General features: G+C 40.4%; 7 protein-coding genes across 7 annotated transcripts; 1 reads left to right on the forward strand and 6 right to left on the reverse strand.

Annotated features, from left to right (window-relative positions):
• Positions 1 to 114: 114 nt before the first annotated feature.
• Positions 115 to 2,703, reverse strand: NNK1 (protein kinase NNK1; the record flags this gene model as incomplete). Its single annotated transcript, XM_037289271.1, has 1 exon — positions 115 to 2,703. The coding sequence occupies one exon, from the start codon at positions 2,701 to 2,703 to the stop codon at positions 115 to 117; it is 2,589 nt and encodes an 862-aa protein (XP_037145166.1).
• A 509-nt stretch (positions 2,704 to 3,212) lies between these two features.
• On the reverse strand, positions 3,213 to 3,617 carry QCR8 (ubiquinol--cytochrome-c reductase subunit 8; the record flags this gene model as incomplete). Its single annotated transcript, XM_037289272.1, has 1 exon — positions 3,213 to 3,617. The coding sequence occupies one exon, from the start codon at positions 3,615 to 3,617 to the stop codon at positions 3,213 to 3,215; it is 405 nt and encodes a 134-aa protein (XP_037145167.1).
• A 225-nt stretch (positions 3,618 to 3,842) lies between these two features.
• ERG20 (bifunctional (2E,6E)-farnesyl diphosphate synthase/dimethylallyltranstransferase) lies at positions 3,843 to 4,898 on the reverse strand (the record flags this gene model as incomplete). Its single annotated transcript, XM_037289273.1, has 1 exon — positions 3,843 to 4,898. The coding sequence occupies one exon, from the start codon at positions 4,896 to 4,898 to the stop codon at positions 3,843 to 3,845; it is 1,056 nt and encodes a 351-aa protein (XP_037145168.1).
• Positions 4,899 to 5,369: 471 nt separating this feature from the next.
• Positions 5,370 to 6,620, reverse strand: EBP2 (Ebp2p; the record flags this gene model as incomplete). The annotated part of the gene is made up of 1 exon (XM_037289274.1): positions 5,370 to 6,620. The coding sequence occupies one exon, from the start codon at positions 6,618 to 6,620 to the stop codon at positions 5,370 to 5,372; it is 1,251 nt and encodes a 416-aa protein (XP_037145169.1).
• Positions 6,621 to 6,872: 252 nt separating this feature from the next.
• Positions 6,873 to 9,785, reverse strand: SNU114 (U5 snRNP GTPase SNU114; the record flags this gene model as incomplete). The annotated part of the gene is made up of 1 exon (XM_037289275.1): positions 6,873 to 9,785. The coding sequence occupies one exon, from the start codon at positions 9,783 to 9,785 to the stop codon at positions 6,873 to 6,875; it is 2,913 nt and encodes a 970-aa protein (XP_037145170.1).
• Positions 9,786 to 10,203: 418 nt separating this feature from the next.
• TPO5 (Tpo5p) lies at positions 10,204 to 11,970 on the forward strand (the record flags this gene model as incomplete). Its single annotated transcript, XM_037289276.1, has 1 exon — positions 10,204 to 11,970. One exon carries the CDS (start codon positions 10,204 to 10,206, stop codon positions 11,968 to 11,970), a length of 1,767 nt encoding a protein of 588 aa, XP_037145171.1.
• Positions 11,971 to 12,121: 151 nt separating this feature from the next.
• On the reverse strand, positions 12,122 to 13,666 carry ZRT3 (Zn(2+) transporter ZRT3; the record flags this gene model as incomplete). Its single annotated transcript, XM_037289277.1, has 1 exon — positions 12,122 to 13,666. The coding sequence occupies one exon, from the start codon at positions 13,664 to 13,666 to the stop codon at positions 12,122 to 12,124; it is 1,545 nt and encodes a 514-aa protein (XP_037145172.1).
• Positions 13,667 to 13,754: the final 88 nt, after the last annotated feature.

Here is a 13,754-nt window from a genome sequence, read left to right on the forward strand (position 1 = left end):
AATATATCATCTTGGTTTAACGCATCGCATTTGAGCTTCAACTGCGATGAAAAAATCGAAACTTCATTATATTACATATTATTAATAGTGCATACATTACTAACATGAAAAATCCTAAATTCTGATGAGGTCATCTTCTAGGGCCAATTGTACAGTGTTTAAGTCCCACCGCTTCGACATATCGACCATGAGACATCCTTGAATAGCATCATATGTGCGTTGAAATTTTATCTTTTTTCTACCTGAGGCATCAAAACATACTGCAGCCAAGAAGTTTTTATCATACTTCCCCGCAGCAATCATAGCTCTCAATCTTGGTTCATATTCGTGCTTAAATGGTAGCTTTCCCGTTAGCATTGTAAAAAGCATGACTCCAAGCGCCCATATGTCTGCAGAGGGACCCAAAGGTGGCGGCGACGGCTCTAGCAATTCAGGTGCTGCATATGGCAATGAACCAATATGGGAATTAGGATCCGGCCCTATATTTTTGTTATCTTTATCTTTATTCTTGTTAGGTGATGTCATATCCATTGTTGGCGACAACTTGGAAAAGGAAAATGATGTTATTCTCGTATCTTGTAACGACGGTGTACTAGAGTTCCCAATTCTAGTGCTCGTCAACGAAGGTCCATAATGTCTCGGTACCGAGCTTACCCCATATGTCGTCAGAGCGAGAGATTTCCTGTTCCGAGCACTCTTCAGAGAATCAGTTGATCGCTTGCTTACAGAGCCATTATTGTGAATATTCAGATTCGATTGGGATTTTGAAATAGAAGGCCTTTTGCTGATAGACGTATTTTGCCGATCTAAGTGTGAAATGAACTCCGTACCCTCGGGTCTATTTGTAGAAATTATGTCCTCGTTGGAATGCATCGCCAGAAATTTCCATTCATCAGCACTTTTGGAACCAGGATGCCCAAAATGGCATCCCATGCCAAAATCACAAACTAAAACTCTCCACGCAATATCGTTTGAGCTTTTGTCTATCAAACAATTTTCCAGCTTAACGTCACCGTGAACAATTGATTTGGAATGCATATACTTAAGTGCTGCTATTACCTGTAACGACAGCCGTATCGTTGCTATACATCTATCCCTCAAACTTATTTTTGAGTTGGTGTACTCTCCCCACGAAATTACCAAATCATATAAAGTACCATCACTGATCTTCTCACTTAAGCAATACATTGCATAATCTTCATCCATTTTCCATTTGAGCAATCGTAATATATTATCATTTTTCAGTTCCTGCCATATGTTTACTTCTCTAATAACAAGTTTTTTTACTTTGATGTTATTTCTGAATCTTACGATTTTCATAGCCCTGACAGCCCCACTCTGTGTGTCAAAGCATTCCCTAATCATACCCCAAGCACCGAATCCTATAACTTTACCCAGTCTGTGACCTAATATTTCCATACCTTTGTCATCCGGTCGTAAACTATGCATGCTAGCAACAGAAGAGACGTATGCTGGTGAAAATGAACTCAAATACTGAGAGGCTACAGAACTATGTCTGGATCGGGGACCATTAGGTGGGCCATTTGTGGAAGGTTTTCCAATTGAAGAGCTACTTTTCGAAGATCTCAATAAGAACTTTTTGATGAGAGACATGATCAGCTTGTAGTCTTTGTTAGGCACTGCCTCAACGATGAACTTTTTTCTTGACGAATAAGGCATGAATAGAAAATCTCGAGGTAATTTCTCTATTAAATCGTTCACTTCCTCAGCTGACATGCTTAATTCACTGATAACGGAAATAGAATTATCAGGAAATTGAGTCGATCCTGAAGACGTAGAATTGAAGGATTCGGTGACTGTCACCTTTGAAGATCCGTATCTGCGGAAGGGATTTGTCAACTGAGCGTTGTGATTATTATTACTATTGTTACTCGTATTTGCATTCTCATCGCTTAAGGATCCCACAATGTTTCCATTCATATCATCGGTGAGCGGTATTGTGCCAGGGCGGTTCGGTAGAGGTATAGGGTCCACTTGGGCGTGTGAAGAGTCCAGGATATACGAGCTATTTGGACTGGCGCTTTCACTATTATTGCCGCGAAACGCATTCCAGTCCTCGTTACGTAATACATCGGTCATGAACTTTGATGGAAACACACTCGTATCTCTTGTTTGAACCCTCGGTAAATAGTCTCTGCTATTCTTCCTCTCTCCATAAGTGTTTTCGTCATCCTCCATCTGCCATTTATTTACAACATCTGCAAAATCAAACTCTGGGATATATTCATCTTGCATGTCAACAGCGCTCCTTTTCTTGGCGACTTCCTTGTTCTCATTCATAGAATACCTTCTCGGGTGTCTCATCGAGGTGCCGCAGTTTTTTGATGAGCCAATTTTACTCAAGCTAGGAACCGGTCTATGTTTCATATCATCGAAAAGACGTGTGCCTGTTGCATGGTCAAAGTTTCCCTTCTCGTTCTCCGAATAAACCCTAACTAGCGAGGAACGAACTTGTGATCTATTCCCCCGCTTATAAACTTTTCTAGGCTCAAAGTAAAGCGTATCTCCCATTTCTGTTTGACAAAAAGAGTCCTCTCCACTGCTACTACCAGCCTCAGAGTTCCCTACAGTACTGTTATTATCGCCGCCATCACACTCCTGAAATTTGAAGGTTGATGATGAAGCACGTCTCGATATGGGATTTGAACCCCGTCGTACTGTTGTTCTATGAGCACTTGACATTGCCAAAAAGCAAGGCAAACGCTGGCAACCCACTCTATAGGATTCTGCTACAGATCCAGCTCGAACGGGCCTACTTACGGAAATATAAAAGCAGCAACTAGCTACTGAACAGTATTGATCAAGATATGGTCACCTCATCTCATTGGTATCTTTTCTTATCCTTTACGGGACCCCCTCCAGAAAAAATGGATCAAATCATAAATCTGAGACTAGGAAATTAGTCACGTGCTAAACGTGACTTTGTATGCAGTATCACGTGCCGTCAAATGTCAAATGCGCCTTGAACTAAATTTGAATGCTTATAGAAGTACACGCTATAAATACCATATATACTATATATACGCATGAATCGTGTCCTGAGTAATGTTTTTGAATGTGTACATGTAAATTTTCCGGAATAAATAAGATGGGAGAGAGAGAACTACGGAAAGCGTCCTGGTAGGTAATCACTCTTCACTAAGCAGTGCGCTGCAACATCGAATCCGATCTGCATGGGCACGCTAAACCAATCAAACATTCACTCTTTCCAACTCCTCTCTGCCCGCTTTGGTGTACAAGTACTCGTTGTACTCTTCCGCATTCACCCACCACGCCCAGTAAATGCCTGCAGGTATAGCAACGTAAAGAAACTGACTCTTCACTCTTCTGAAGGTATTGAAAAAGGCGTTGTGGAGAGTTCCAGCGAGTGGTTTTTGCACATATGGGGAGACGGAGTAGGAGGTAATACCTTTTTGAGCTGGGGAGCCAATGTGACCCCACCATCCCATGTAAGCTTTAGCACTTGGAGGACCCATTTTCTTGTTATGTGTGTAATCTGATGGACTATTAACCGCTTGATTGACTGTACAGATGAACAGATATTGACAGTAATTGAGTCTGTCAAGAAATATCCAGCAAGGAAAATAACTTTTCATATACTTTTACTTTGTATATCTCGCGCCTTCCTAACGACCGAAAAGGCCGTCTTGCAATTTGATTGGCTGACAGTGTCTGAAGATCATTGGATACGCTCAACAATAGCATAGTGAGTATATATATGTAGGTTCATTGCAGCCGTACCAAGCTGGAGCTGGGGTGGGACGTGAGTAGATTAATTGGCCACTATATCAAATTATTATTAAATAAGCTAATCTCTATATCTATTTGGATCTCTTGTAGACTTTGTTCAAGAACGCGGTTAACACTTCGCCTTTGAATCCGCGGGACTCATCAATCTGTGAGATTTTCTTCCTAAGCTCTTGGGCAACGTTCTCCTCGTATTTAATATAATACTGATCTACCTTCAAGTCGTTGAAGACTTTTCTGCAAGCGACTTCGCATTGACTGTCTTTCTTACCGTAGTTTTCATCCAGAATCTTTCTCTGCTCTGGGGAGGCCAATTGAAGCGCTTTGTTAACGACCCACGAACACTTGTTGTCTTGAATATCTGTGCCGATCTTGCCGATTTGCTCTGGAGTACCGAAACAATCCAAGTAGTCATCTTGAATTTGGAAGTATTCGCCCAATGGGATCAGAACACTCTTGGCCTGTTCCAAATCCTTTGGATCGCAGACACCAGCGACATACATTGCAAGAGCAACAGGCAAATAAAATGAGTAGTAAGCAGTCTTGAAAATGACAATGAACGAGTGTTTCTCAAGGGAAAACTTGCTCAAATCGACCCTGTCTTCAGGTGCAGTAATCAAATCTAGCAGTTGACCCAATTCGGTTTGAAGAGTAACATCGTGGAACAACTCGATTAGGTCAATGTAATAGGATTCCTTCTTGAAATGCGATTTCAACAATGCGTAGATGGAAGCTTCAAGCATGAATGCATCATTGATAGCAATTTCGCCAACCTCTTTCTGACGATACCAGCATGGCTGGCCTCTTCTCGTGATGGACTTGTCCATCATATCATCGGCGACTAAAAAGTAGGCCTGTAAAAGCTCAATACACCACCCCAAAATGGCTAATTTTTCGTATTGTTCGGCAGGTAAATCTTCCACAGATTTGTAACCCTTTAGGATTACGTAGGTGTCGACAACTGACAATCCTCTGTTCAGTTTACCGCCCGGAGTATTGTAATTCAAGGAATCTTCAAACCATTGAACAGCTTCTGCCGGCATTCCATAACCGACTAAAATGCTTTTCAATTCTCCCACCAATTTAGGGAATTCTGCAAGGAATTTGGCTTTGTTACTTTCTTTGGACATTTCGTTTTACTGGTGCTGTTGCAATGGTTACAATTGATGGATAACGTAGAATATTTCGTTCTTTTTATCAACGTTTTTTTCACCAAATCTCGTATACAGATGCAGTCTTTTCCTACATATTTTTCTGTCGCCAGTAATTTCATATTCTATACAACACACCACGATAGGGGCAAAGAGATAAAAAGAAAATCATTCTGTCTGTCAGGAGGCTAAAGCGAGCTGTTCATATCGGTTAATCTGTTAACAACGTCAAATAGCAGTCATTGGCCATTGGCTTATAGATCATTATTGTATTCAACTTGTATTACAACGTGAATTGCACAAATGCCTCTCGCTTCTTTGGGCGAAGGCAATTCAGTTGTTCACTAATTGTTCTGTCTGATTATATTTATATTGTACATGCAAAGCTTTCGGTTTGTTCTACATATATAAGGCCAAATCTACGTATATGTAGGCCCCTATTGCCTGTTTCTAGCGTCTTCCAGAACGCTTGCTCTTGCCGGGTCTAGATGATTTACCCTTCATTTTTTTGTGGGAGTAACCTGAAACGTCGTTTGAGGAATCTGCATCGTTCTTCCTTTTGAACCTTTTCATCCCTCCGTTACCATATTTAGAATCCTTAGCAGCTCTCTTAAAGTTTGGCTTTCTATTCTTACTTTTCTCTTCAACTGCGTCCTCAACATCGATAGAAAAATCGTCACCAGTAATCTCGTTATTACCTCTTTTCCTTTTCAAAGATTTGATCTTGTCCAAAGTTTCCCTCTTCTCCTTTTGACGTTTCTGTAGAGTAGCGACTTGAACCTGTTTGCCGAATTTTTTCAAATCTCTTTGTTTTCTTGCATCCACACGAGCTTTCCTCTCACTTGCTTCCTGAACTAGTTTGTGCTTGATCTTGTCCATGTGCTCATCATTCTTGGCCATTTCCGCGAAATAGTCTAATGGTCTTTTAAATGGTACTTTGAGCCTCTTTAATTGAGCGCGAGCTTCCGTTACAGCCTCCAAGGACTGTTTATAGAACGCTAGTTCTCTTTCGGTGTCATCGTAGATGTCCTTGATGTCTTCGTCAGCGAATTTCTCTGAAGTAACAGATTGATGCTCTTGGAAAGAGTGTTTGCTCCATGGCAGTTGAACTCTCTCCAAAGCATGTTTCATGGCTTTGGTGTTGTTTACTGTAAGTTTATGATGAGGAACGACATCGGCATCAGAGTCAAGTTCAACATCGGATAATGGGACGTCTTCTTGTTCTTCTGCTTCTTCTGCTTCCTCTACTTCCTTTTCCTCTTCTGCAAATTCTTCGTCAGCTTCTTCTTCCTCATCAGATTCAGAGTCACTTCTAGCTAGCTTGTCCAAATCAAGACGTTCGCCCTTAACACTTTCATCAACTTCGTCCTCTTCTTCTTCTTCTTCTTCTTCTTCTTCTTCTTCTTCCTCTCCAGCACTCTCGTTCTCTTCAGTATTCTTAGCCTCTACAATTTTTTTCATCTGCTTTTTTAATAATCTTTTCTCTTTCTTAGACAAAGCCTGACTTTGGTATTCCTGTGGTTCAATGGTACTGCTTTCAACCTCTTTCTCTGAGGGCTCTTCTATGACTTGAATGCTTTTTGTATCATCTTTCTTCGCTTTCGATTGTGATTTGCTTATTTTACCGGTTTTTGGCACGTTTAGCTTTTCTGTCTCCTTCTGGTTAGTTAAAAGTTCCTTTAATTTATAACCTTTCGCCATGATTATCTAGTTGATGATATGCTAGACGAGTTAGGTTAGAGTAAGTGTGAATCTAACACTTATAAATATGGCACGGTGTTTAAACGTTTCAAATGCTCACATCTCATCTCATCTCATCGCATCACATCTCGCGTAAAAATTTTTTTCACTAAAAAAAAGACGATGCTCGTTTCAAACGTTCCTCTAAGGGAATACGATGGGACTTAGAATGCGTAGAACTAATATATTGTCAATAATACAAGTTGGATGTTATTAGATCAAGCCATTTTGACAGAGTTGATTAAACATCTCAGGCTTTATGTACTTCCTCAATGAAGGTCCATCTTTAGACATAAATCCCTCGTTGGAAAGACCCTTTCTTCTTCTTGTTTTCATAACGAAATCCCTACTTAAACTACTAATTGGAGCAGGCTTTAACTTAGGTATCGGTGCATCTTTATCCATAACATCACCGGGAACTTTACGCCATATTTTGCTCCAGAAATGTAGTTGACACATCGCCTTTCCGCGAGTAGCTAGCCTTAGATCGGTTTCAAAGCCAGCTGACTCTATGACAGGTATCTGGGCCCTGCATTCACTTAGAGGTGTAGTAACAATTTTTGTGGTTTTATAGATCCTCCCACCCCTCCTTTTTTTCAGCAGCTCTTCGATTATCGGTAAAAGGACAGAATGGAATATTATGTCAACTTCATATATTGGTTCAAGTAGAACCGGAGTTGCTGTTAACAGAGCGATATAACATGCCTTGCGTACCATAGGTATCAACTGACCATCAATATCCAGGTCCTCGATGCCATTTGCTTCAAGTAGTTTGAATCTTGTACGATAGATCGGTTCTTCGGCTAACGGACCTTCGCGAATTGCCCATAAAAAGCCCTGGATTATTTGGTTCTTATACTTGCTCAGCAATTCCTTATCAGTTTCATCCGGGAGTGTATCGTCGATTAAGCAGTTTCCATTTTGAAAAGATAACACGCTTCTTGCAGACAACGAGTCCCAACCATAAGTCTCACGCAAGATCTTTGACAGCTTTCTCGGATCTTGCAATTCTGAGGCTTCTATTTTAGACTGCGATAAGTCTTCTGCAAGAGAGTAATCTAATGGATCTGCGCCTATGCTGAAAGACACCTTTCCATTAGGAGACGTCACAGGTATTGCGGCGAATGATTCACCAGAGCAACCTTCTGAAAAAACTGTGAGTGGCTCAGAAATCTTGATCTCAATTCCAGCATAATTAATGCGTAAGTCATATAACAAAGAATCCAGATATAGCTCACCAAACCCAACGATAACATGCTCTCCTGACTCTTCCACTTTGATCATAACACCAGGATAGTATTTGGAGACTCTATTTAGACCATCGAGCAGCTTTGGTAATTCTGTCGGTATTTGGGGTTCGATAACAATTCTGAAAACTGGTTCGTTGATGTAATCAATACTTTTGAAGAGAGGTGGACGAGTTTCAGTACCCAAGAAAAGAGTGGCAGATTTATTGAATACATTAGAAATTCCTTTTAAGAGAACTACTTGGCCTTCCGTAGCTCGCGTTATTGGAAATAAATACCTTCCACCTAACAATGCAATATCTGTCACCTCAACAAGAGAAAAGTCATCTTCCTCGTATTCCTCATCATCAGAAGTATCGCAACTCGTTGATGCAGTGCTAGAGTCTAATACACGCAGAAATGCACCACGACTGATTTCACCATGATACACTCTAACCAATGACCAATCTGTACCGCCATAATCCATGGTCTGTACTGCATGCGCTAATAAGTCACATTTGGAAAAATCGTTCTGATCCTTAAGCAAATGTTGCAGCTTGCTCGAAGAAGAGTCAGCCGCGCTCGAGCATGATGCTAACGACTGAATAAGCCCCGCCTGAGTTCTAAAAATGTTTTTCAATACAGCTTTAAGTAAGGGCAGTGGGTCGTATTTTAATAGATTAGAATCTATTTCAATTGCAAAATACTTCTTGAGTACCTCCTGCAATTTAGCTCGCTCACATGAAAGGACGTGAGTAAATATTTTGTATATCGGGACCAAAATGAATTCCACAAAAGTCGGATGCTGGTGGCTCGTGCTCTCGGGCGACTTGCTAAATTTGCCCTCATCAAAGAAGAAATCACCCCACAGTCTTTGGACAAACCCTTCTCTCTCAGAGGATGAGAGCTGAGACTCATAGAAATAATTCACAAATTCTTCTATTGTGAACGTAAACTCTAGCTTGGCAGACGCGAACACTACATTACCAAGTTCCGGGGAATAACGTGTTTTGTTCGTAAATCGGTTTATTTGTTCAACAATATGGTTGAGCTTTAAGTATGCGTCTATTGGGGGTAGTTTCAACTCAATTATTAATCTATCGATTTTATTTAGCACAAAAATAATAGACATGGAATTTCGCTGACACTGCTTTATTAAGTGTTCTACGATCGAAGTCAGGCCTTCCACGACATCTATGCATATTATAGCACAGTCTGAAGCTGCTAGAGCTACTGCTGTCTGATCCATAAAATTCACATGGCCTGGTGCATCGAGCAAATTCAAAACGGTAGATTTCCCGGTGAGATCTGTTGCAAGGATGGTAATTCCATTTAATTTTGTCGTTAGTCCTCGCTCAATCTCCAACTTAGTATTATCAGTGTACCTTAGTTGTTTCCATCCCAGTTCAACATTACGTGTGATGTGTGGAACATGTTTATGTGCTTCTACCACTAATAAATCAAGGAGAGATGTTTTCCCCGAATGTAAAGCCCCGATTACTGCTACATTTCTTACTCTTTCGGGAGCGCTGGCCAAATCGATCATGTATTCCCTATCATAAACAGTTTTTGGTAGGTTTTTGGCCAAATGAGTAAACACTGTGTTCAGCGGACCTTTAGAGTGGTCATGTTGAATGGCAACTAGTGGCATATCGGTGCTTTGCCGGTCCTCGACCTCTACCAGAACCTCTGTTTTTTTGCCATATATTTCTAGTGCAGTATCGGTTGGCAGATTACCAGTATCTTCTGGTGCACCTACTTCGTCTTCTTCGTATTCTGCCGCGCTGCTATCGGCATTCCAAACAGTGTCTTGCAACATAGGCTCTTCCTCCTCTTCAAGCTTTGGAAGCCCGTCTCCTATAAAGTTTCCGAACTCATCATACAAATCTTCTTCATCCATTTTTTAGTTGATTACAAGACTGTACACGTTCCCTTTCTCTGATAGTTTCTACTTGTTAAGCCTCTTCTTATATAGCCTCTTCACGAATCGCTTGACTTTGAGATGTGCTGAATGCCTATCCGCGAAGCTCCATTGAATTTTTAACTTTAAACACAACAAACATATACACGACATAACACTCATAACAATGTTGCTGCTTCTGAAAGTCTTTCTTAATAGGCATTGGATTACTGGGCTTTGGGGAATTCATTCGATAAAAGCTTTTCTAAGTCTTTAGAACGTATGCTTACGCATTGCTCAGCCTCCACGTATTTTTGTGATTGAAGAACTAGACGGATAAATAGTCTACCGTCTATAAAAGAGACCTGTGAACTCACTTAGCAGGCTTAAGTCACAAGTCAAATTTGTGAAAGCACGAATGCCTGAGTATAGGCTGCTTCCCGAGGGTTTTGCGGACAACATACCCAGAATATCTCATTTCGACCCTAATGAAATTTTCGAGAACCTGCACACAATTATTCATGAAAGATCCAATGGGGATGGAGAAGTAGTGGAACATTTCGAGTATGAGCAACAATTGGATAAGTCCCTACTTTCTCGGACGTCAGTTATAGGGCTTGGATTTGGTTTAATGAGTCCAGTTCTAGGAATGTGTACTAGTATGGGTATTGGTCTTTTAAATGGAGGACCTTTAACAATTATGCTTGGATTTCCTATTTGTGGATTCTGTACATACTTGTCGGCCTTATCTCTTGGAGAAATTGTTTCCAAGTACCCCATGGAATTACATGGTGCAAGTGCTATGATTGCACCAGATTCTCTGAAGGGAGTTTGTTCATGGTACACTGGTTGGCTAATGTTATTGGGAAATTGGTTCATGAGCATAGGAGTGACATTTGCTGGAGGTCAGCTTATCATTTCTTTGATTACAATGAACAATACAAACATCATTGCAGATGTTCATCTGGGTATCTACACCGTCCTAGTGTACTACGGTGTTGTTACAATTGTAGGGGTAGTGAACTTGAAGTACTCCCGTTACGTTGAAGTGATAAACAAGGTGTGCACTTATTGGATCATTTACGCCGTTATCTTTATAGACATTTTACTTCTTTTGTTTCATCAAGATAAATTTCGATCCCTCTTCTATGCGCTATTTCATTTTGATAATAAATTTTCAGGTTATAGCAGTGCATTTCTTTCTTTTCTCGTTGGTTTTCAGCAGTCTAACTTTACTTTACAAGGTTTCAGTATGCTTCCCGCTTTGGCAGATGAAGTTAAAGTTCCTGAAAAAGATATTCCTCGAGGTATGTCAAATGCTGTCCTGATATCCACTGTAACGGGTGTAATTTTTCTTCTGCCGATCATGCTGATATTGCCAGATACGGAAAGTTTGTTCAAAAATCAACAGGCTCTGCCTATTGTTAATATTTTTACCCAGTCTACTGAATCAAAATTTGTGTCAATTTTTCTAGTATTAATGATTCTAGGTAATTTGTTCTTCTCTGGAATTGGTGCAATCACAGCATCATCTCGTGCGGTATACAGTTTTGGTCGTGATCATGCTATACCGTTCCATGAACTTTGGACATATGTGAACCCGAAATCAGAATCAAAGGTACCAAAATACTCAATTTTGTTGAGCATGGGCGTTTCATATATTTTAGGACTTTTACCTTTATTTTCTACGGCTGCTTTCAACGCTTTTATTGGTTGTGCTGTGTTATGCCTTTGTTCAGCAACATTAATTCCATTGGTATTAACTCTTTTCACAGGCCGGAGAACACTAAGGAATGCTACTATTAAAATTAAATATAAGCTGGGGTGGGTCGTCAACATTGTATCAGTATTTTGGTTATTGCTTGCTATGTTTTCTGTATGCTTACCTCCGCAAGTACCAGTTACCGCGAAAACTATGAATTATGCTATCATTGTGTTTGTCTTCTGTTTTATCTGTATCACTATACTATATTATAGATGGGGTAAATCAAGATTTCAATTGCCTTTGGTGGACAAGCTTGTGGAGGGGAACTCTGACCAGGACTCAGTACGTGCATCAAAAAACAATAAGAATAATTTGAATGAAGAATCTTCTTTTCAAAACGATGACACATTGGATGAAACGAATTCACAGAGCAAGAGTGGTTCTACTTTTGGAATCGAAGAATACGATTTAGGGACATGAAAGCGTGGCTGATAACAGAAAAAAAGATGAAATTAAACAAAAGGTATTCGTATATAGAATCAATTTTTTAGCATCATTAGTGTAATTAGAATTTATTTGTTAAAAGACTACCGATGAATGAGTTATATCATAGCGAAAGTATTTGGAGGTACTATCGTAAAATACCGGTGGATACAATCAATAAGACACCGACGCAACACCACTTCAGGCACGTTGATCCTGAGCTATGATTTTCCTTTAGCTCATCCTCGCCCTCGCCTTGATGATGATGATGGCTTTGGCTGAACCCAACTGCAGTTTGGAACATTTGTAAACCTATGACTAGTAAAAATCCAGCGGTGATGCTCAAATATGTATCCATATGCGGTTTGGTATTATTGTTTCCTGTGTCTTTATCCTTGAATATCAAATATCCTATCATCGCACCCAGTGGTTGGGTACAACCACCAAGTAAAGTTGTGATTAGTATAGCAACTACTTTGTTTTCAAGAGCAGCATAAAATGGTAAAGTCATTGAAAATCCTTCAACAAAATTGTGAATCGTCAAACTTAAAAAAATTGAAAAACCCAAGTCTTTCGAAGTGTTGGATGATTGGTTCGTATAGTAGATAATGAATCCCTCCGGAAATTTGTGTAGTGATATTACAACACACGTTTGTAGCCCAATTGATAATAGTTTTGAGAAAGGGGTTTCCAAGTGGTGATGATGTTGATGGTGACGTGGTATTTCTTCACGCAGTTCCAGGTCGTGGAATGCAGATCCGTAATCATTATGGGTGGAAGAAGAGCGAATGCTCATAGTACCATGAGAATGTGAATTTGAATGAGCTCTTTTCCGATTATCATGAAAGTTTTTTCTATAAAGTGCCAGATTCTCTAAATCATAACCAATTTCGTTTTCTAAACAAGCCACTCCCAGTGGTTCTCCATTCTCATCTAAGTTGGACGCCTCTACAACTGAATCATCAGAAGATATTGACGAACGACCTTCGCGAGCTTTATTAATTCCAATTGGGATGCATCTAAAACTTTCAGGGTCCGTCATTGGAGGACAAGAAGCCAGGCCTTTACAATCGCCGAGCTTCTTGGACTTTACCGAAGAGAGCATATCGATGAGTGAGGATTTTCGTCTAACTGTTTGACGCCTCAAAGAGCTATCGGTCCTTGAAAACGGTGTACTTTCAGCAACAATGTCGCCACTTTCGTGGTGGTGTCCATGGCTTTGGGCAGAATGTGGGTTTCCGGTCCCGCCAGTCTGCCCATGTGAATGTGAATGCAAATGTAAAGGGGAATGAGAATGGGTATTTGAACCTTGATACGTATCGGAATAATCTGCAGAAGTGTCTGGTAGGAAGTCTGAATCGTGGGCGCAATGCATCAGTGATTCACTAGCACACGCATGCACTACATAATTCAAAACTAAACTGAGAGCCATCCCAAAACCAAGTCCTAGGAAAATCCCTACCGGATTGGAGTGTTTCGAATAATCACTTGGCAGCATTCTGTACAACGCTGTGGTCAACATCGATCCAGCACTTAAAGAGAGGCCATAATTGACCAGTTTTGTGTTAAGGTCCTTCTTTGTCCTGAAACAGTACGAAATTAGAGGAACACATAAACCGCCCAAAACACATAATAATGACGAGATCAGAGAATACTCCAACCATTTGGGCATTTCCCATTCAAACGATAACATCCAAGGCCAATCGATTGAGTGTCACTCTCGGATACTTTTCCTGCTCTCTGCCCAAATGAAACTGATTGCACTATACCCTCCCGGATCA

The sequence above is a fragment of the Zygotorulaspora mrakii genome, chromosome 5 (assembly GCF_013402915.1).
Source record: "Zygotorulaspora mrakii chromosome 5, complete sequence".
Classification (NCBI taxonomy): Eukaryota; Fungi; Ascomycota; class Saccharomycetes; order Saccharomycetales; family Saccharomycetaceae; genus Zygotorulaspora; species Zygotorulaspora mrakii.